Raw genomic sequence first — 20,583 nt, forward strand, 5'->3', positions numbered from 1 at the left:
GAATCTGTTTCTTCGTGTATTGTACCGTGCGTAGACTTATAAACGTCTGTCAATAGCTCGTATACGATGTACGAGAAAGATGAAAGAGAGAAATTCTTAATTTTAGAACAACCAAACTTATTATAACGAAGAGTTTCGAATATTTTGATTTTCCCAACTACCTTTGCGATATCTCTGATCATAAAGATAGAACAGCGCGGGAGTTCTGATCAATTTCGAGTCGTAAGAGTCTGTTAAAAAGTTCACTAACTCAGCGTTTCTTCCAAATGGATATTTTTAAAGAAACATTTTATCAAAATTACGTTGCGTCTGATGAGATTGTTATGAAATTCGTTTACTGTTTCAACGTCGTGGAAATCATATTAGTTTGACGAAGTTTCGCAACAAATTCAATTATCGTATGCAGCTACCCTAGAGCATCGAATACGATATAAACAATATTAAATAACAATATTATCGTACTTCGTATAACGACATTATAATATAAGAATATCGAAATAACAAGGAATATATTTTTACTTCGCCTTCGTCTGTTACGATGTTCGCTCTTTCAGAGAAAATAGATGAAAATGAATCGAATAAGAACGAGAAGATTGTACGTAGTACGCGTTCATCGAACTCACTTCGATTCTTCTGATGCATCAGGGGTAACTCGGTGTGCTTGAGGCCGTGGAAATTGTCTATACTGGCATTCGAGTCGGTAACACCAGGTATCGTGCTGAGCCCCAAGAACGCTTCACCAGCGAAGTCATTCGCCGTGAGCACGTCGTGGTCCATTACGGTGAACAGAACCATGGCGTTTGGACTTCGACACTGCTCCACGCTCACGGAGCTAACGACAAAGAAGTTCGTAGAGAGTCGATGGCATAAAAATATACGCCAAGTGATTACGATGATCAACCGATAGGGAAAATATCGATTTGATTACTTTGAAATGTTACGATCGAATGAAAGAATCAACTTTTTATAGGCACGATTCGAAATAATTCAATAATTCAAGTTTCACGAACTACCAGCAATACCGACAGTTATTGGTGTGCCTTAGGACACGACTCTACCAAGTTATTTCTTATTGTAAGAACAATATCGAAATTTCAAGACCTTTAATCATCTTTTACGAAGGTCTGTACGTTTCTGAGTATTTGTAAATCTTCGAATATATCAAAGAATCGTATCAACGTATGTATGTAGTTAAATCTTTGCATTCGATGTTAGAAATTTGTTCTTCGTTGCTTACAATTCGAAACATTCGTCGAACATAGGGTTCAGAGTTTTCTTCTTGACGTTGGTGTGCTGCTCGGCGCAATGCTCGAAGACTCTTCGTGGCAGCAATTCGATTATCACGAAGGGATCGCTGTAACCGTTTGGATCTAATGGTATCACGTCTCTTGCATTTATAACTTCCACGCACAGAGAATCGTGATTTAGATACGCTCTCACCGTTAGAACGCCATATTCGGAGGATACGGTGTTTAGTTGGTCCTAAGAAGATCAGAGTAGTCACTTTATAGTTAAAAAAATCGTGCAACTATACCAAACTTCGATTTAACTTCGATTACAGCTTTGCGACACAAAGAAAAAAGAAAATCAGATCATATAGTAACCTGAAGTCGTTGTCGATAAAATCGGTCGATCAAGAATGTTGTATCCATTTTGTGATACTGAAGCCGTTCCTCAACATTCAGGAAACTCTGACATTTAAGTGTTTCGAACGGCAAACCTTTATCATCCTCGTGGAAGAACGTCGCCAATAAGTCCAGCGCCTCGTGAAGTCTTTCGTAAAACATCGCTGGTTTATCCTATAGAGAAACAGATTTTTTAACAAATCAAACCAATAACAATCCTTTCTTTATCGTTTTCAGTTACACAACGATTGGTGACAATGCTAAAGGCATCGATATCAATCGACATTAAATGCTTCATCGTAAGAGTACCGGATATGTATGCATATTCTGAATATAATTAAAACTATGGAACCTAAGTAGAAAATTGATTCATTTTTATTAAATACTATGAATATTTTAAATACTTCTTTTGGATATTTTTCGCACTATCAAACTTTCCATAAATGTATAAAGATATTATTTTATGCCTATTCGTCATGAGATAGCGTTAAGATTCTGCTTACACCCGCGTTTCCGTCCATTTGGTTGCTTAGCTCAGCCAGCACCACTTCCCAGATGTCTTGAAGAACTCGATTGAAGTTCACTGTAAGCAGAGCCGAGTTTAGCACCACCAGGTGCATGTCTAAATACTCGAGCAATGGCGCGATAGCCTCCCAAGTGGGCAAACTGTCCGGTGACCAAGCCAGATGGAACATCGCCTTCTTCAATGGTGGTCTCATCTGTAGATCAAGATATTTCTCAATTATAACTTTCTTTATTTGACATTATGATATTACATGTAGTGCTACAGCGTGGTATATTTAATACGATACTATTGAAAATTAATTCTTAATTGATCCTCGATTTTGAATTCATTTACAAACAAATTTCTATTTTAAATTTGTCAGAAGAATAAAGTTTACTTTTTGTATCAATTATCCATTGTTTCGATCGCGTGTCGTAAATATTGAATTTTGCGCATATTTTGCGATCTTTCGCGTCAGAAATGAGAATGAAGTAATCTTCTAAAGATTATCTTATTTTTTTCTATTCTTTTGGTATTAAAAAGAAACAGTAATCTCAGTGAACGGATCTAACTTGTTTATTAAAAAAAAACATTCTCAGTTGTTTGGTTTGTATTCTTTGCTCGCAATGCTGACCTTCGTGCCGATCCTCGAAACGATCTGGTTTATGAACAGCAACATTTGTCCTGGTGCCTGTTCCAGCGGTGACGTCAAAGCGGTTCTCCACTGCATTCGTGCAGAATCACCAGCTTGACACTCCAAGGCTGTTAGAACTTTTTCCACGAGTAACTCCTCTCCTAAATTCAGAAGCCATCGTCGGACGTACTCCAAGCCGTTGATAGCCACGCACATCTACGAATATAGTTTCGAATCATTGAATCCATGGATGAAGATCGATTCGGTAGTAACATATTATAATCATAATTATTAATACATATTATAATCATAATTATTTAGTAGTAATATACCGTTTTCATTAATTTTTGTTTGAAGAGATAAATTATTAACAACAGTATATACTATATAATCTAATATCTTTATCGAATCATAATAATTTTTAAGATAAATAAACTTTTCTATAGATAAATATATTAAGAAAAATTCATAGACAGATCTATCAAAAACATAGAAAGAAAAGCTTCGGCGTTATATCGTTTCAACTTTCAGACGTGCAGCGTTTAATTTGATTACCTTCTCTTTGCTATCTATTGCGAGTTACTCTACAATATTGCCATTCATTTGCTTATGTATTTGCGTTTTATATTCTATAGAGCAGAGTCGAACATTTAAGCGTATTAAAAAAGACGTTTATCTTGGTCATCGTGACAAAGTGTTTCTGATATTACTATGTCTATGTTTGCAAAGCAGTGTCGTGTCATACTGATGCGAAGCGGTCTCTACCTCAGCGATTACCTCGTCTGATGTCTTATATGGCGTCTGGTCCTCGTAATAACCGCTATCAGCCAATTTTTGGTGCGTTATCTCGGCGTAATAAGCTGCTGAGCTACATATAGCCTGTAATAAAAGAATACATCTCAGAAAAGGTGAATTTAATCTTCGTCTAAATCCTCCAAGCCTTTGCTACCTTAAATTTATACTTACATCGACAACTTTCAGAACTAAATTGTACGATCCAGGAAGATCCGGCCAAGCCAATTTCTTCCAAAATTCCTTAATCTACGAACATTGTGAGTTTTTAAATTATACCTATATATCCTTCGTTTTAAGAAGCTAATTCACACGATTGTCGACTTAAATATCCCTTTTTGTTTCTTTTTCTAACATACCTGATAGAAGCAAGCTGTAACATCGATGGCGGAGGTACTATGTTTCACAATGTATTCAGCGGTACAGATCCGATCAAGTTCAGTCGATTTTCGTACTCGTTGAATCGCCTTCAATTTAGCCAGGTCCAACCATTTATCGACAGCTGGTCTGAACCACTCGTAATACTTACAAATTGCCAAAGTTTTATGGTCGGACTGCGGCAGGTTCTCCTTCATGCTAAAAATATGACATTTTCCTTAAAGATAATCATTTTTTATCGGATCCTTTTGTCAGAGATCCTACCGATAAAGAATTTCAATAGTGCCAAGTAATCTTAGAGCCTCGCAAATAAATATTCAATTTTCTCTTCGATTTAAAAAGTTGCAGAGTTTAAAAAGTTTCATTTCATCGAATTCCAAATATTCAATGTTACAAATGTCTCATAATAAATTACTTGAAATCTAGTAAGAATTTCAACAACTTATTTTTATCTTCAACGGCCATAAGTACACATCATATTTAGTTTGAGAAATAGTTAATTCTTCAGTTTGATTTTTTCCCGACTGCACAGTATATATTTATTCGTAACCTTCCAATATGATTAATCAATTGATAGTTACGTTATGAAATCCTGCAGAGCCAAGTATAATTCGAACATTGGCGTTCCAATTTCCGCTCCAGGTGGTAGCACGTACTCTTCGTCCGCGTTTTGACCGTGAAGTTGAAGACAAGCCGTGGTAACCCTGGCTCCGAGTTCGTTTTGCATCTATCAAATACATTTCTTCCGATGAAGTCGAAGAACAAGGGACGAGCGTCTGATTCTACCAATGCTTCGCAAGTCTTTTCGTATTTCCACCACTTTTTACTTTTTACGCAAGTTTCTTTGCCACGCCATTTCTAATAACAACTATTTTTGAAAGTAGGATTTCTTTAAATGTAATTAAGAACGTTTAAACGTTGTTCACAGATTATCAAATTTTGATAGAGTGTTGATAGAATCTTGACAAAGTAATCGTTATGTAACCATACTTTGGGAGAATTTAATTTAATAAATAAGATCATAGTAGTAAATAATTTACTAACAAACGCAATGGCCGGTAGATTATTCAAAAACTAATCACTCGTAACAATAAAATGTCTCGAAACCTTTTCGAGGCTGCATAAATAGAAATATGTACTTGGACGTTCTTTCGAAAATTAATTATCCCAAATGAAGTCCTGTACAATTGTTTCAAAAATTACTTAAATATATCTTTAAGAAACTTATCCTCGGCAAGTCAAAGCAAAATCGCTCTTTCAATCGTCGTATAAGAAGCAATTAATTTTCTACACGTGTCAAATTTCCCGTGTATCGAATACACGTGTTTGCGTTTAGGAACGACGTCGCGTATTTTCAGGAAACACGGTCGATTCGCCCGCAAAATAAATGCAAATTCCCCAGCAACGTGATTTGGAGATTTGGTCCTTTCAATTACGCGTACGTACAAATCCCAGTGTACGTCGAACACTTGGCAACTTTCGAAATTACTGGAATCCCATGATAACTCGTTTATTACCCGACGTTTCGTGTAAGCAAGCAAAGGAAGCAAACGTCTTTCGTCAGAAAGGTAGAATAATTAACCCGTTGCCTCGAAGTACGTATTGAGTTTCTCTCTTCAAGTATCAAATTCTTGTCTTAGTTGGGACAATGTATAGCGCAACTTAAACGAGTTAAATCTAATACCGTAATTTTACGCTTATATTGTTCTACGTATTTGTTATAAACGTAATAAAGTTCGATGAATTGATTATTTCAATGTAATATATTATTTTGAGAAATGTTTTCTTACTTGGCTTTTCTTCTTCATATTTTTCAAACGCCTCAGATTTGACTTTTAACGAATAAATTTATCGTTACGACGCTATCGTATAATTAAAACCGAAGAAACCGAGCCATGTTTCTTCGTTGAAGCAATTAATTGATTATTAGAACGGAACGATATACGACAATTGAATTTAATTAATTAACTAATCGATGAAAATTAACCGCAGAATAGCGATGTTCGGTTAAGGAATCTCAGTCGAGTTGCTGTTGCAGAAACTTTGTAGAAAAGCGTAGGTTTGCCGTAATAAAGTAAAGTAAAGCGTAGTAAAAATGAAATTGCGTGAAAAAGTAAAGTACATATTTCTCACTTAGAACGTGACGTTAGTAAACGTTCCGTATTACGATAACGAAGACAAAGTGGGAATAGTCGTCTGAGCTTCGGAGCTTACCTGATATACCACTCATTTAGGATAAGCACGATCTCCGATTTTTTACCAAATTTTTACCCTCTTTATTTCTGTTCTAAAATATTCGTTCAATTTTCAACGCAAACTCTATCCGTGACTGCATAAAAATTACACACAATTATCAAACGAATCGCATTCGTTATTTCAACAGCCGTTTTCGAGTCTCTTCGTCGTTATCGATCCACTAACAAGAGTACAATTTCCTATACGCAAGATCAACTTTGATTTTCAAAGTAAAGATAAAATAATTGATTTCAGCTATTCAGTCTAAAAAAATTTCCATTATTGACTTATCAATAGAGATAACGCTTTCTTCGAAAAGATGAAATTATTTGCCGAGGTTGAAAAGTAATGTACAAAATAATTGCTGCTCCTTCAAGGCCTCATATTTCCCTATTACTACTAACTCGATTAACAAGAACGCAATTTTCTCACAGAGTCGAGATGCAGTTTCTTTCCAACGGGAATACAATTTTACAAAAAACGAACTTATTTTTCATAGCAAAGATAGAATAATTGGTTTTCGCTATTTCATTATCCGTATTACAAGATTCAGCCACTACATATTAACAAAAGTACCGCTACATCTTCGACGTCACCGTATTTTTTTATCACCATTAATTCGATCGAAAGGGATAGAATTTCCTATTTATCGAAGATGCAGCTAATTTCTAAAATTCAAGATCCATGAACAGCGATAAACGAATGATTTATAAATATCTATATTTTCTCAATTTCTGTCTGCAAAATAGATTTAATCGTCAAAGTTGAGGACGTTTAGTAGACACACACATTGGCGCCTAATCGTAAGAGAGATTCATAACGCAACGGCTTAAGTACAGAAAGTTACAGGATTTCCCTTGGGTTTGGCAAAGTTGGTGAAATTGTATCGAAGCGTCTAAACGTTTCGGAAACTTGCGTAAAAGTGGTGGACACCCTACAGAGAGATAGGTTAATCGGGACTCGACAGGGACGTTTAAGTGGCTGTGCGCGGGAAGCACATCTCTGGAGGTGCAAGAAAAAAAAAAGATCGATTTACGTGCTTGATATCCTGTGACTACGAGTAAACTAAGTATATTCCTACCGATCGTTCCGTTTTCTTCTGAATTTCGTTGGAAAATGCGCTAGATCGACGCGTTCGATAAGACCTCGCTTGTCTTCCCAATGGCTTTCTCTTTTACTTTTTATAATTTAAACGTGTATCGCAATAAGGTGACGAGAAGATGCACGAAATAGTGAGCAAATATTACAGAAAAGGGAAATATTAAAGTAGATAATATGAATGATACGTAGGTATCATATGATATGAATTGTAAATGTAAAAATGGAATTAATATTATTTCTAATTTAAATTCTTGGCGAATCCGATTATAAAAATTAGAAAATGTTACAACAATGGTGTTTATATGGATTCTTTGTATAAATAGAAATATATATGATCCTCTTATACTCGATGTTCAATGAGCAACATTGTATTTTAATAGGTCAGTAACTGCTCATAATTTTACTGCGTTATGTCTTCTTAAAAAAAAGAATAATGTAAGCGACGTGTTCCTATCGTTAGCAATTGATAAAGAAAACAACTGTTCGGTTGATTCGGAGAATCAATAATCAACAGTCTAAAGTCGATCGAAATAAAAAGTACAAATTTCGTCATTTGTAAAACAATCTTACGTATTATCAACGTTTCCTTGTTCACCGAATGAAAATTAAAAGAAGAAACTTAAACTTCTCTCGCTCTAACGATTCAAACTCGAAATTAAAAGTTTCGATTCCAACGAAATTCATCGAAAACACGATGAATTTTAATTTCTCCGTATGTATGTGGTAGGCGCTAAGTAAAATCAATCGATAAAATAAAATGAATTTACAGAAACACAGGAGTCCAAGCGTGACCAGAGAAGTTTCATCGTCTAAAATTCTCGAACTATCGAAACTACGTTTCTACTTTGTTCGCAAATTCTACCTCATTAATAATACAGTAACGTTTGGCGAGCGCATGCATCGGGTTCGATGTATATTTCCTATGCGGTGTCCGGCAAATTACGCGGAAGATTCATGCGGAGCGTGTGACGTGTTTAACAAGCAAGTGGTATTCCTTTGATAAAAGAGAAACGCGTGCACCTCGGCTGGAAATAAAAGAGCTGCCAATGGAAAGCAACGTCATGCATCACGGTGTGGCCCTTCGCGTCTCCGGCGTCCCGTGAAAGATACGGTGAAAAATTACGTGCTTTACGTCAGCACGTTCGCGCGCCAATGGAAGTGGCAACGAATCAGCCGGACAACCCTCTTTCATCCGTCCTAGATCCACTTTTTCCCTCGTGAACCGTCAGGAAATTAGAGTATCAAGACTTCGGATAATTGCGTTTGCGTTTCTTTTCAGGGTTATTGAACTTTCCCTCGTATTTCACGTTATATTTGTTGGAAAAAGATTCTTTCGAATTTTCGAAAGTCAAATTTTTCCATTCTAAAAAATTGTATTCGCGGATTTACAAATCTTTGAATTTTTTAATCTTTGAGTCTTCGAACCTATTGTATTCTGATTTCGTATTTTTAGTTAGCTTTGTGTATTTTATTCGTTTATAAAGTATGATTTCGATACATGTATTCTATTCGTGGAACATTTAATAAATTTACGTGGCTTTAATTTCAGTGGGATTCATATGCACAAAATATTGGGTCGTACATACACGGTCGAACAAAAGTATTTACTTTCCGCAGTTTATACTCTATATCGTTCTTCGTATCAATAACGTATGCGATACAAAACGTAATTAATTAATATGAAACTCCTGATCGTGTATGAAAATTGATGATCGAATTAGACGATATATTTCGCCAAATCTTGACATTGAAACTAATAAGAAATAAAATGTATCGTATAACATTATAAATAAATAGACCATAAGACTTTAATCCTATTAAATTACAAAAAGTACGATTGTTCTAGAACTAACAAAAATTTGTTTCAATCTCGATACGCTATCGATTCGATTCCACTTCCATCGCAGTTTCTTTCTAAGGATAGCAAACTACACTTATGAACATCAAAAACTTCATTAAGAACTACATACAGTGTAGACAGTAGGCTGTCTGTATTAATTAATTAATTAATTAATTAATATTTGTCAAAGAACACCTGTAGATCGTTATTTCGTTGAGCTGTTTTTCAGTCGGAATATTTCCTTCATAAAGAAATAATTTTCCCTTTGATCTCGTAAAATGTTTCATGTATGCGGAATTAAATCAAAAGTATTTCTAATAGCACCATACTGATGCTTCTTGACATCGTTATCAACCGTAGGAACTACTTTACGATATTTGTTCGAAATCGAGCATTCGTGTCGGAACAATGCCAAATATTTTACTACATCAGCAAGTAGAATTTTGTATGTTTCTTTTGTACGTAAATTTATTTAAATCCTAACTAATCTCAGAAAATTCTAAATTTTACTAGTAATCCAGAACTTGAGAAGAGGCAGTATTTACAAGTAATCATCGTAGAACGGTATTCAAGAAACTACTAGCTAATCAACCGCTATTCTTTCTATTTGCGTACTTAAATTTTTACTCGCGTATTAAAAGATTAAGCTTATCTTGTTTATCTATTTGATATATTTTTTTTGTCATTTATTTAATTCCTTGATATTTAATTCCTCCTTGATACTAATAAAAACGTACGCGAATAAAAGCAAGCGGTTTCGATACGACAGTTCAAATGTTACATATACAAGGAGATCGAAGAAGAAAGATAGAGTAGAAATAGAAAAGGGTTTTAACAGTTCGTGGTGGCGATGAAAAAGTACCTCGGATGTGTTCTCCATGTGTTTCGCCACGTGTTCCGCCAGCTATGGACAAACATCTCGTGTACAGTAAGATCGCGATGACCTGACGGACATATCAAACTCATCCTCAACATCGTTCCATCCTCGTTCAACCTAGCCTTCAGGTCACTGCGATTTGCTTATTTATAGGGTGTCCCTGCTCCATCCTTTCCTTTACTTTTCATCTCACAATGCAAACATCCGAACGATATAAACGATACTCGGATCGCTGTAATTTCGAAATTTCCACTTACTTTTAACTTATTTTTGCCGACATTTCGTTTATCGCTTTTTTCCTGGAACACCCTATATATAAAGAGTAATATGTTCTGTAGTTATTTCGATGCAAGGACGTCGACCGAATTCGCAGAATTGAAAATAATCCAATCGCAAGAACACGTTATAAAGTAATCGATAAATAATTTCTTTCTCTCTATTTCGTTTCTAGACGCGTGAATTGAGATAGAAAATTTCTCTCTGATGTCTGTTTCTCTTTAACTTTTATTAGCTTCAATCGCGTGTCTTGTTTCCTCTCTTTTACGAAGATCTTCGACGGACGATCGTTTTATCGTTAAACGGATAGCTAGCTCTTCTTGTTTTCGATATCGATCGAAAATTTGAGAAAAGAAAAAAAGAAAAACACGATCGACGTCTTGAATAAAGCATAAAGCCAAACATAGCACATCCAGCTTCACGAAACAGTGAAATAAAATATAGTCGTGTGTCATAATGATTGTGTGCTTTGATTCTGCATCGTCGCGATCTATCAAGTGAGAATATTTCATAGATATATGTATAAATAAATATATATATATATATGTTTCTCGTTCGTCTTTCATATTTGTTGGAAATGATCGCTTTTTCACGCGGGGTTTGCTTACCAGCTTGTCCAATTGCTTATACACCGCCGAGAAATATGGCACGCCGTTCGTGCTGAAACACAACATTTCATCTATCGTTTGTAAATCGATTTATCTTCCCTTTAACTTGAAATATTTATCGTGGATAATATATGATTTTCCTTTACTCGTGGTTAAACAGCGGATACCGTATTTTGCAAACTCGTATTTTTATAAACCTAGTGAAACAAGTGGAATACAAGCAGAAATATATTTCATCTACCGAATGTTATAATAAATACTATACTTTGGATATTTTTGATAATATTGGATATATTTTTCTAATTTTTAATTTCCTACGTGTAAAAGAGCTACTCGCGAGTAACGTAAAAAACTGATACGAAAATAATAGACATGCGAGGAAGAGATACGATATAAGCGAAGGATATCAATCTCTTGTCATGTACTTTACTAAATAAAATTATCGAAATTTCGAAAGATCATGGTCGTAGGTGTACAAAATAAAAAATTACGGACTAGTTATTTTGGCTACTCTAGCAGTTTTGACGTTAATAATACGATTTTCGTTTGGAAATTTTGTTTCTATATAACAAGTATGTTTCTCCGTGCATTCGCAATCCCACGTTAAAGGAACAAGAGATTCGTACGTTTCATTCGAAAAAGCAATTTCCATAGAAGCAAAGAGAACCGAAGGTAGAACAATTTTCAATAGCACGGTCATCGGTTAGGCAACTTTGATGTTCCGCCTGTTAAAAAATAAGTCTAATATTTATTCTACGGTAAAATTACAAAGTACGCGATACTCTTTATAATCTCAAGGTTTTCAAAAGCAAATAAAAGAGGGGAAAACTATTCTCCGTTGTAAACACTGTTCACGCAATATACACTTAACCGTAGGCATTCAACTTTTAATCAAAGACCAAATACAAGGGGGAACGTTTTACCACTTTGTTTTGCCAACGAACGCAAGTTTGGCTAACTTTAAATTTCAATTCGTAGGGAATCGAGGAATTTGAAAAGCTCACCTTTCAAAGAGACTGTTGTAGTAAGTGAGTCCCTGTTCCAAGTCTACCAGTAACGCGGTTACTAAGTTGGTGAAGTCCTGCAAAACCTTATCTGCATCCTGATCGGGCTCTTTATCGTAACACATTGTCTGCTGCCTCGTGTCCTCGTACCTGAACAGGAAACCAACGTCGTTGATCGAATGTAGCGATCGAAGCAGAAAAATACAGAAGGTAAGAGAAGATGAAATGAAAAAGTTCAATCGAGCACTAACCATTCGAGGGTTCCCTTTCTTAGGGCGGTTATTATTTCTCCGCGGATTTCCTTATTGAATGGGCAACACGCACGGAAGGCTTTCATGTTCGATAGCAGTCCTAAACATCTGTAAGCAATAAATAATAAAAGTATTTTTGTATTGTAGGCTCTCAATATTATTTTCAGCGACAATTTTTTCGTTTAATGATACCTCGGTTTTATCAAAAATTGGCGAAAAACGATACGTATGAGATTAATAGAGGTATTTTTATACAAATTTACACGTTGAAGGTTTTCGACACTAGTTTTTCAGGGTAATTGTAATCGTATCGAGGATTCGAGTAATCTTGCGTTATATATAATTGTTATATAAAATTGGTCAACTAGGTTAATTGGAGAATTGCACAGATCAATTTGTTTCTTAGAGAAAATTATCATTCCAAAATATTTACGTATATATTTTAATAGTCTGCGGCCATAGTATGTAACTTGTGCAAAATTATTAGCTACGCGCGTTAAAAAATTTTTCTACTAAACAATTACATATAATAAATTTGCTTCTAATTGTTCGAGAAATTATTACCAGCATCAACTTATTTACAAAATATTTATGTATAAATATAAACGCGATTCATAATTTGCCTGTACAAAGTTTGCAACGAAAACCTACCAGTCTAACAAATACGTACATCAAATTCCCAGTAACTTTTTTGAGCTAATTTTTTGCGCGAATTAAACTCTGCTTCCTCTTGGCCTGCTCGCTTTAATTTAACTACGTAAGCTCGGAATCCGCGTGTAGATACTCGCGAGCACGGTAGCGTTTTACTTTCAGAAATTCACTCGTGCAAAGTTCGGAAAGTTAGAAGATAGATACAACAAAAGGGAACGAGATTATCACGTACTGTAATAAGAACACAATTATACTCTTCATTCCTACCGATGAATCGAATTAAGCGAAATAAAGACCGCGTTAAACGAAGCATCCTTTCAACGCCATGTAGCGCCAACAAAATCTGTTGTGAGTTAACGCTACTGATATTCTTAGAAACATAATATTATCCTCTTTAAAATGCTTTTTGTTTTGTCTCGATGGGATTATCCGTTCCGGAGATATCGTCGTTTTAAGCAAACCATAATTTTGGTCTTATCGGTATCTTTGTCCTTGTTTCGCGCTCGCTCACTGACCTAGCCTAAGCCAGCTACGTGTACGTCAGTCAAAGAAAATGTCTGAGTCAGCGATTACGTCAACGACGTACGCACTTCCGAGAAAAATAAGTAGACCACGACTATTCCAGGAATTTGTCTGCCATTCTTAGAATCTCGAGTCTCGAGTGACGCGCTTCCAAGTGCGCATATCTTGAAAACTAGTTGGGATATCGCCATGAGACAAAGATCATCGTAAGGGGCATGCTTTCTACCATATCCCGAGTTCTGGGTGAGTTATAGGGAAGATCGTGGAATTTTTCTGCCAGCGTTTGGTGATCAAAGCTTTCATTGTTTTTCAAAGGTACGAAGGAGTAAGGTTTCTGGTTTAAAGTGTAGTACGCTTTTGGGTAGAATAAAACGATAAAATTGAGAGAATTGGGTTTATATCGATCGGTTAGTCAGGATTTAATTTGTCTTCATCTTGATTTTAATTCGTCTGTATTTTAATTTGAATCTTATTTGCCTATGGCAATAGAAGTTTCAATTCGCTGCAGCTTCTTCCTGTGATTTAAAGGCAAGGCGTTAATAATAGTATCAAAGCGATGGTGTATTAACGCAGTATAATTATACAGTGATGAATGAATAAAATAATAATACAAATGTAAAGAAAAAGAAAATAACATCCAGGTTAAGCACCATTATAAATAATTTATGTCATTTTCTTTTATGTTTTCAATCTTCAAACCGATTTTCCGAATTTTATTAAATAGAAAATATAGGAAAAATCACAAATAAAGTAGAATTCATAAACGATACGTTGCTTCTCTCTTCTTGTAAGAAAGATACGCACCTAAGAAGATAATCCAATTTAGAGATGGATGGTCGATGCAATGGCGGGAATAGCACTCGGTGCTGTCGAACTTTCTTCAACGTTACTTCGAGGAATTCGTTGAACGACTCTGCGAGACATTGTTCCTCGTCTCGAGAAAGAGTGTCCGTGTGCCATACATTGTCTAATTCCTATTGAAATAAATAAATATCTAATTTGTTAATTCCTATCAAAATAAATAAATAGAGAACATATTAGAAAAATGGCATGTGAAGGAATAAGAAAGGCGTTTGTAAAATTAAAATAAACCTGAAGAAGACGATGAAGAATTCTTGGGTCGCATGCTGATTGCCTGGATGTCGCTACCCATCTAACTAACGCTTGTTGGAGTTCCGTGACATCACCTTGGACGGCGTGTTGATGAAGAATCGTTAGTGCCGTTTGTGGCAATTCTCCTGTGAAGTCTTCCTAAATGAGGCAGGGAGAATCAGGTAGTTACACGATATATAGATTGCTTTATTAAAGAGGAGGACAAGAGAAAATAAATTAATTAAGAAAATAATTCAGTTCTAACCTACGTTGAAGTAAATCAAGCGACAAGCTGTTAGTAATAAAATAAAACTAGAAGTTGTCTTGTTTTCAACTGTTTCTTGTTGTTGTTTGTTGTCTTTTTTTCTTTTTCTTAATTATAGTATGACTACAGTAAAGGATGTATCTTCAGAAATATTTACGAGCTTCTTTCGTCCTTTCTAACTTTCTGCAAGAGAGCTAGTGTCTATAATAGTTGTTTATAAATATTTCATGGAATAAAAATAGGAGAAAAATAGAGATTTTTTTTTCTTGTATCGTATTATTGTATAATTAGAAATATATTTTATTTTCGTTATATATAGTACGATCACTATGAAAATTGCTATTATAAAAAATATGTGCTTCATTTTATATCCTTGAACTTAAAGAAGAAAGCTAACCATATATTCTTTATTGCGAATTTCAGCAAATTATTTATAAATATATATTATGGATATTATGAAAATTGTTTTTTTTTATGATATTCTTTAAATTTTCTTTAATTTTCGAAACGAAGATAGAATCTCGAGAATTTTTATCAGGAATTTTAGGAACTTTTTTAAATAAATATTTAAATGTTTGTATTTTATAAAGTTATAAAAAACAATGTATATCTGTTTGTTGATGGTACATACTCCTTGTTTGTTCATCTCGTGATTGAGAAAGACCGTGTAAAGTCTCTCCTGCTGTCTGAGCTCTCCCCAGTTGTCTTCTTCGGACGTCCCACGGTCTTCTCTCGTTGATAACCATAGCTTTAATCTAATTCTACCTTGAATTGTGCTTCGTTGCGTTCTGGCCTCTAGTTTGTACCATCGATCCAGCCCCGTGCTTGGAATATCCTGCCAACAAACGATTCTCTTTTGTCTACCCCATGTTAGAATATATATAAAAAAAAAATCGAACTGCAATTTTAAAATTAACGTCAAGTAAAATTGCTTTGATGATCGATAGATTGTAATAACGATACCTATGCCATTAAATATGGAAACAGGCTATGTAACGTCTTTTTTTTTTACACAATTTTATACACGTTTCATCGGTGTTCACGTTGCAATGTATTCTTTGCTTTATTCCATTGAGTTCTGGCTATTAAAATTTAGTATGACAGTAACAGCGTTCTATAAAACTGTCAAAACGAAATATGACGCGATTGAAAAACTGGAAAGTGGTGCAAGCGCGGCAGAATTAATGAAAATACATGGTGTTGGGAAAGCCACGATCGTAGACATTAAAAAAATAAAAACGTGATATACAAAATTATCCGAAATACGTAGATTTCTCAGATGCTGGCTGAAACAGTTTCGTTGCCACGAAGACGATAATAATGACGATTTTATGTAAATGAAAGCAGCGAACAAAAGCTATGGTTCAAAGTACAAAAAGAACGTAATTCTATGCGATTACTTGTGTCGAATAAATTACATGACGTAACAGAGAAAAAGCTACGAGATCCATAAGTGTGTAAAGGATTTGCCACTTAATCTTAATTTGTATTTAAATAAATGAAATTTCGTATGAGAAAAGTGATTATTCTGTTATTCGAAAATTCTATTATCCGAGCAATTTTGTCTCGCTATTAGTTCGGATAAGGCATAAGGGAGGCTCTACTCTAACTGTTTTTCTGTATTTAGAGTAACAGTAAATTGTATTTTCATCTAGAAGATTTGTCGATGATAGTTTTAGAGATACAGAAAAGATGTACTTAAATGAGCTAAACGAAATGATAATATTCATGCGTGTCATCAGTGTTAACGTTAAATAAATTCACTAAATGTTGAATCGTTTGTTTGGTTATGGAAAGAATTTTTCTTCGCAATTATTGATAGAAGAAACGCATTTGATATTTGCGTGTAAGAAACGTAACGTGTCGATTGTACGATCAAAACTACTTTTAACGAACCTTTAAAATTAACGAACGTAAGGCGAATATTGGGAATGAAATTATGAGTTTTGTAATTCCGTTATTACGAATTACGAAGCATAATTACGAAACTCGTTAGGTAAATCGATGCAATACCTGAAGCGGAATATTCACGCAGCCAAGAAAATCGTCCTGACCGCCGGATCTTGCGCTCTGCGCGATCTGCTTGAAGAATCTTCCGAGTCCTTTGACGCCGCGTACTTCGTTCAGCTTGCTCACTGCATCGAACACGGAGGACTCGTCGTCGTGGTCCCTGAAACTATGTCTGTCAGGGCAACACAAACACTTTCGACAGAAGGGAGTACGAGAAGGGGAACGAAAGCACACTCAGGAAATCATTGATCTTATTTACTCAACGAACCTTGCTGGTAGTAATGGCAGTAATTAACGAATTGATTTTCATATATATACTGGTGAGATACGTAAGATGATGATGTTTGAAGTATAATGTCCATGGTATTATGAGAAAATGATATTGAATTATTGCCACTTGAGGCAAGATGCGACATAAAGGGAGAAAAATAAAATGAAGAAGAAAAAATAAAATCGAGAAGTAATCGATGGATAATTCGGGTAAGATAGTGTTTTGTTCGTGGTTCAAAATAGGATACGAGATAGAACAAGAAATAGATAAATGGTGGAATAATGGTAGACTCATAAATGAAACAATTTTTTTATAGGAAGGAAAATAGAGTAGGTGAAATGAAATCTGCTCGTAATACGTTTTGCTTTCAACGTGAAAGCATCGGTTTCGAGAATGCATTATGCATTTGACTAAAAATTGGAAGCCACGAGAATCTGCATTTGAAATTTCGAAATTTCAAATTAGGATATTTGCAGATGGCCGTTTGAAATTGCAAATTTACAAACTAACTTTTTTCCAAATTAACTTCTCGAAATCACATTTTAACGAAACAAATTTCATTTCGCGCTATTCACAGCCGTATCCATATAAAGAAGAAAGGCACCGAATAGCCAACCTGATAAACGACACCACTCACCATATATCCAGGTGCAGAATATCCGTGTTGATGTCGTCGATGTCGCTGAAATGGAAAAGAAAAACGAGAAAATGTTAAACCGTGTGTCACTCTGATCCAATATGAAATTTCACGTAACGTGTTTCTGATCGCTTTCCCGGACTACGGAAGAAGCGACAAAGACGTGGAAGTAAAAAGAAGAGAAAAGAAAGGAGAAGAGGAAGAATCGAAGTCCCCGAAGGATATACGGAGTTGCTTACAAACGAAACTTCTCGTTCCATCGTGGACTTAGCGTGTGCGGCTTCACCGACGTCGCGCGTATGAACTTGGCTGGTACCGCGCCGCTCAACGATTCCCGATGCTCGCGTCTGCTCGTATGCTCCTTGCGCTTGAACGACAACCTGAAACTGATTTCCAACGGATACAATAACTTCCACGGATATTTCACGCGCTTCTCTATCTCCTTTCGGGCTTTGCGGCACGCGAGTATGTTCGTTCGAACAGTTAATTTTGCGTGGCAATGAAATTTTCGTTCCTTTGGTTGGGTTGTGCCTTGTAACTTGTTACAGATTGTGCGAGAAATCAAAATCTGTGCGCGGTGTATTGAATAAAATTCCGTATTTTTATTTCGGTTCTATATTTTAGATTTGTCTTGAAGAAATATTTACGTCGAAGTTACTTTGTACACGCACATATCAAATATTACAAACTCTGTACCCGTGTGAACTTATTTCCAACTTAAACGCCAAAACTTCTGTAATGCAAGAATTTCGTTTAAACTACCTGCCATTACCGTGCCAATTGTCACGAGACATTACACTTAACCGGATTAGCTCAAACAACATTTTCAAGCAAATTGAATTCTACCGTTCGTTCCTGCTACTAAATCTACCCTCGTGTTCGTAAAAACATTCCTCACATTTTCTTCAGTCGTTTCCTCGCCAGCTTCTCCACGTTCGGCATGCCTGTCTTCTAGCACTCGATTTTTCGAACGACTCGACGAGAAGCACGTGGTCTCGTTTCGCGCGTCGTCGCGATACCACTGAGAATTAATCGCGTTGCTGCCTGCACGAGGAGACAATGCCGACGAGATAGAGCCGCGAGACGTTCGATTCTCAATGCACCGCGGCCTTATTCCGCTGCGAAAGCGTCGCCAACAGAACTTGCCGCATCCGGCAACCGTTCATTGTTATCGCGACTCATTGTGGAAATGTCACTCGATTGCTCGTCTGGAGTAGGTCTGTGTCTGCTCTAACTGCTTCGAACGATCGATCGAACGTCTTGCTTCGGATTAATCGATGATTTGTAGCAAATTGATTGCACTTTTCTTTATTGAAGAGAAATTTGTTCCTGTTGGTCGTAATTTACGGTAGAAAATAATTGAAGTTTCAATCTACGCGGAATAACGAGGATCGTACGGATCAGATTATTCGATAGAAACACCGATCTACGTTTCTATAGTTATCGGTTCCATTGTTTTAAAGATTCCTTTCCTATCGTGGATGAAGCGTCGATATCGGAAAAGATAATGACTAAGAATAAGAAGTATCGAGGCTTTGATTTAAGCTTTAAAACGTTGGAATGTCCGAGAAATGAGGATTAATTAAAGAACGTTTGAAACGTTTTCTAATAATCCTTTATCTGGGTTTTAATCAGCAGGTTTACCCTCTCAAGTACTTCCAAGTTCCATTCTAGGTATAATGATTTTAATGGAATCAGGATAGCGATTTTATTTTTATTTGCTTCTATGGAAAATTTGTATTTTACAGCTATATACTACACAGGTATCATTGCAACTACCGACGAAAAAAGAATTGAATCGTCGAATCGTCTAGAGGACAGAAGTTTTTATTCAGCCATTATTACATACAATTAAACAGAGATACACGTATCGAGCAATCAATTTCTGCTGGGCGCTATCGAATCTGGATTAAATAAAATTCCCAACATGGTAACATTTACCTTTGATAAATCTCGACGTTTCCTATTACAACTTTTGATCCTCTGGACCTGTTCTAGCCATTTAAAATTCGATATTTCACAGATTCTCTATTTTCAACTTCAACAGTTTCAACGCTAAACAGAATTACTATTAATAGAATATCGAACGTTTTCCAATAAGCATGATTAAAAAGAGCTACGATACGCTTCAAGGTTAAGCACGATATTTTGAATATTCGATAAATCATGCAAATCGACCAGACTGCGGATTACGCGCATCCCCGCTAAGAGTGTACACGGAAATTCATAGAAAAAGCGTTTGAAGTAATATGAATTCGAAGTAATTATTGCACGTCGATCTTTAAAGCTCAATTTAATCGGCTCGTAATATATCATTGTACGTAGCAATGATGATTGGAGGGAATAAAATCATTGCAGTTTGCATTGCTATTTGATTTATCCCCAATCTTCTAATCAGAATATATCCTGTCGAAAATAAGCAAGTGTTTGGATACTTTTGAGCCTACTTTTTCGTATTACGTGCATTCTGGATATTTGTACACTTTCGAATTTCTTAAAAATTTTCTACGCCTTCAAATCATTTATGAGAGTATAAATATCCGCGGTCTATCGATCGCTCGATGCAACCAAGGGTACGTCGATGTGTCGACTTACCTATGGTGTTTCCGTAATTTCTCGTGATGAGAATTCTCGGTTTCACCACCGTCGGAAAGGGCACGGGTCGCTTGTCTCGGAGATGCTGGCGGTGTGTGGGGTGAGTGCGCAGTTAAATTCGTTTGCGGACTCAACGGTGCACCTGTATTACCCGGTTGAATTCCTAACATGCAGTAAGGGTCGCTGAATCCTGGAGGACATATATAGAATCTTGTTCAGACTAACTCTCCTCTGGCAAACACTCAAATCTAACGACTTCCGTAATTGGAAAAAACATTCTGGATTTGAACGGAGAGACTATATGCTTTAGAGGTTTTGTATTTTTTCACGACCCTCTTCTCGCATATATGTTTCTCTTAAGTATAGGAAATAAAATAAGACGATGCGTAAGAGTATGGAATTTTTATTATCTCG

The 20,583-nt window shown here is 35.8% G+C and overlaps 1 protein-coding gene across 3 annotated transcripts in view; it reads right to left on the reverse strand.

The window, feature by feature from the left end:
* Positions 1-20,583, reverse strand: part of LOC100746492 (BAI1-associated protein 3) — a 124,627-nt gene that overhangs the window by 2,315 nt on the left and 101,729 nt on the right. Inside the window, exons 7-26 of one of the 3 annotated variants that reach the window (XM_012384103.3) lie at positions 20,170-20,359; positions 17,814-17,960; positions 17,575-17,619; positions 16,670-16,826; positions 15,288-15,491; positions 14,392-14,550; positions 14,104-14,273; positions 12,127-12,234; positions 11,876-12,025; positions 10,872-10,923; positions 9,973-10,014; positions 4,516-4,661; positions 3,916-4,132; positions 3,731-3,805; positions 3,530-3,643; positions 2,765-2,980; positions 2,129-2,344; positions 1,605-1,799; positions 1,238-1,482; positions 624-832 (exon numbers count right to left, since the gene is read on the reverse strand). In XM_012384103.3, the coding sequence (XP_012239526.1) occupies positions 624-832; positions 1,238-1,482; positions 1,605-1,799; positions 2,129-2,344; positions 2,765-2,980; positions 3,530-3,643; positions 3,731-3,805; positions 3,916-4,132; positions 4,516-4,661; positions 9,973-10,014; positions 10,872-10,923; positions 11,876-12,025; positions 12,127-12,234; positions 14,104-14,273; positions 14,392-14,550; positions 15,288-15,491; positions 16,670-16,826; positions 17,575-17,619; positions 17,814-17,960; positions 20,170-20,359 (3,057 nt within the window). The remainder of the gene's footprint in view (positions 1-623; positions 833-1,237; positions 1,483-1,604; positions 1,800-2,128; positions 2,345-2,764; positions 2,981-3,529; positions 3,644-3,730; positions 3,806-3,915; positions 4,133-4,515; positions 4,662-9,972; positions 10,015-10,871; positions 10,924-11,875; positions 12,026-12,126; positions 12,235-14,103; positions 14,274-14,391; positions 14,551-15,287; positions 15,492-16,669; positions 16,827-17,574; positions 17,620-17,813; positions 17,961-20,169; positions 20,360-20,583) is intronic. The other 2 variants (XM_003488418.4, XM_012384104.3) reach the window with 2 other exon arrangements.

The sequence above is a fragment of the Bombus impatiens genome, unplaced genomic scaffold (assembly GCF_000188095.3).
Source record: "Bombus impatiens unplaced genomic scaffold, BIMP_2.2 scf_0233, whole genome shotgun sequence".
Classification (NCBI taxonomy): Eukaryota; Metazoa; Arthropoda; class Insecta; order Hymenoptera; family Apidae; genus Bombus; species Bombus impatiens.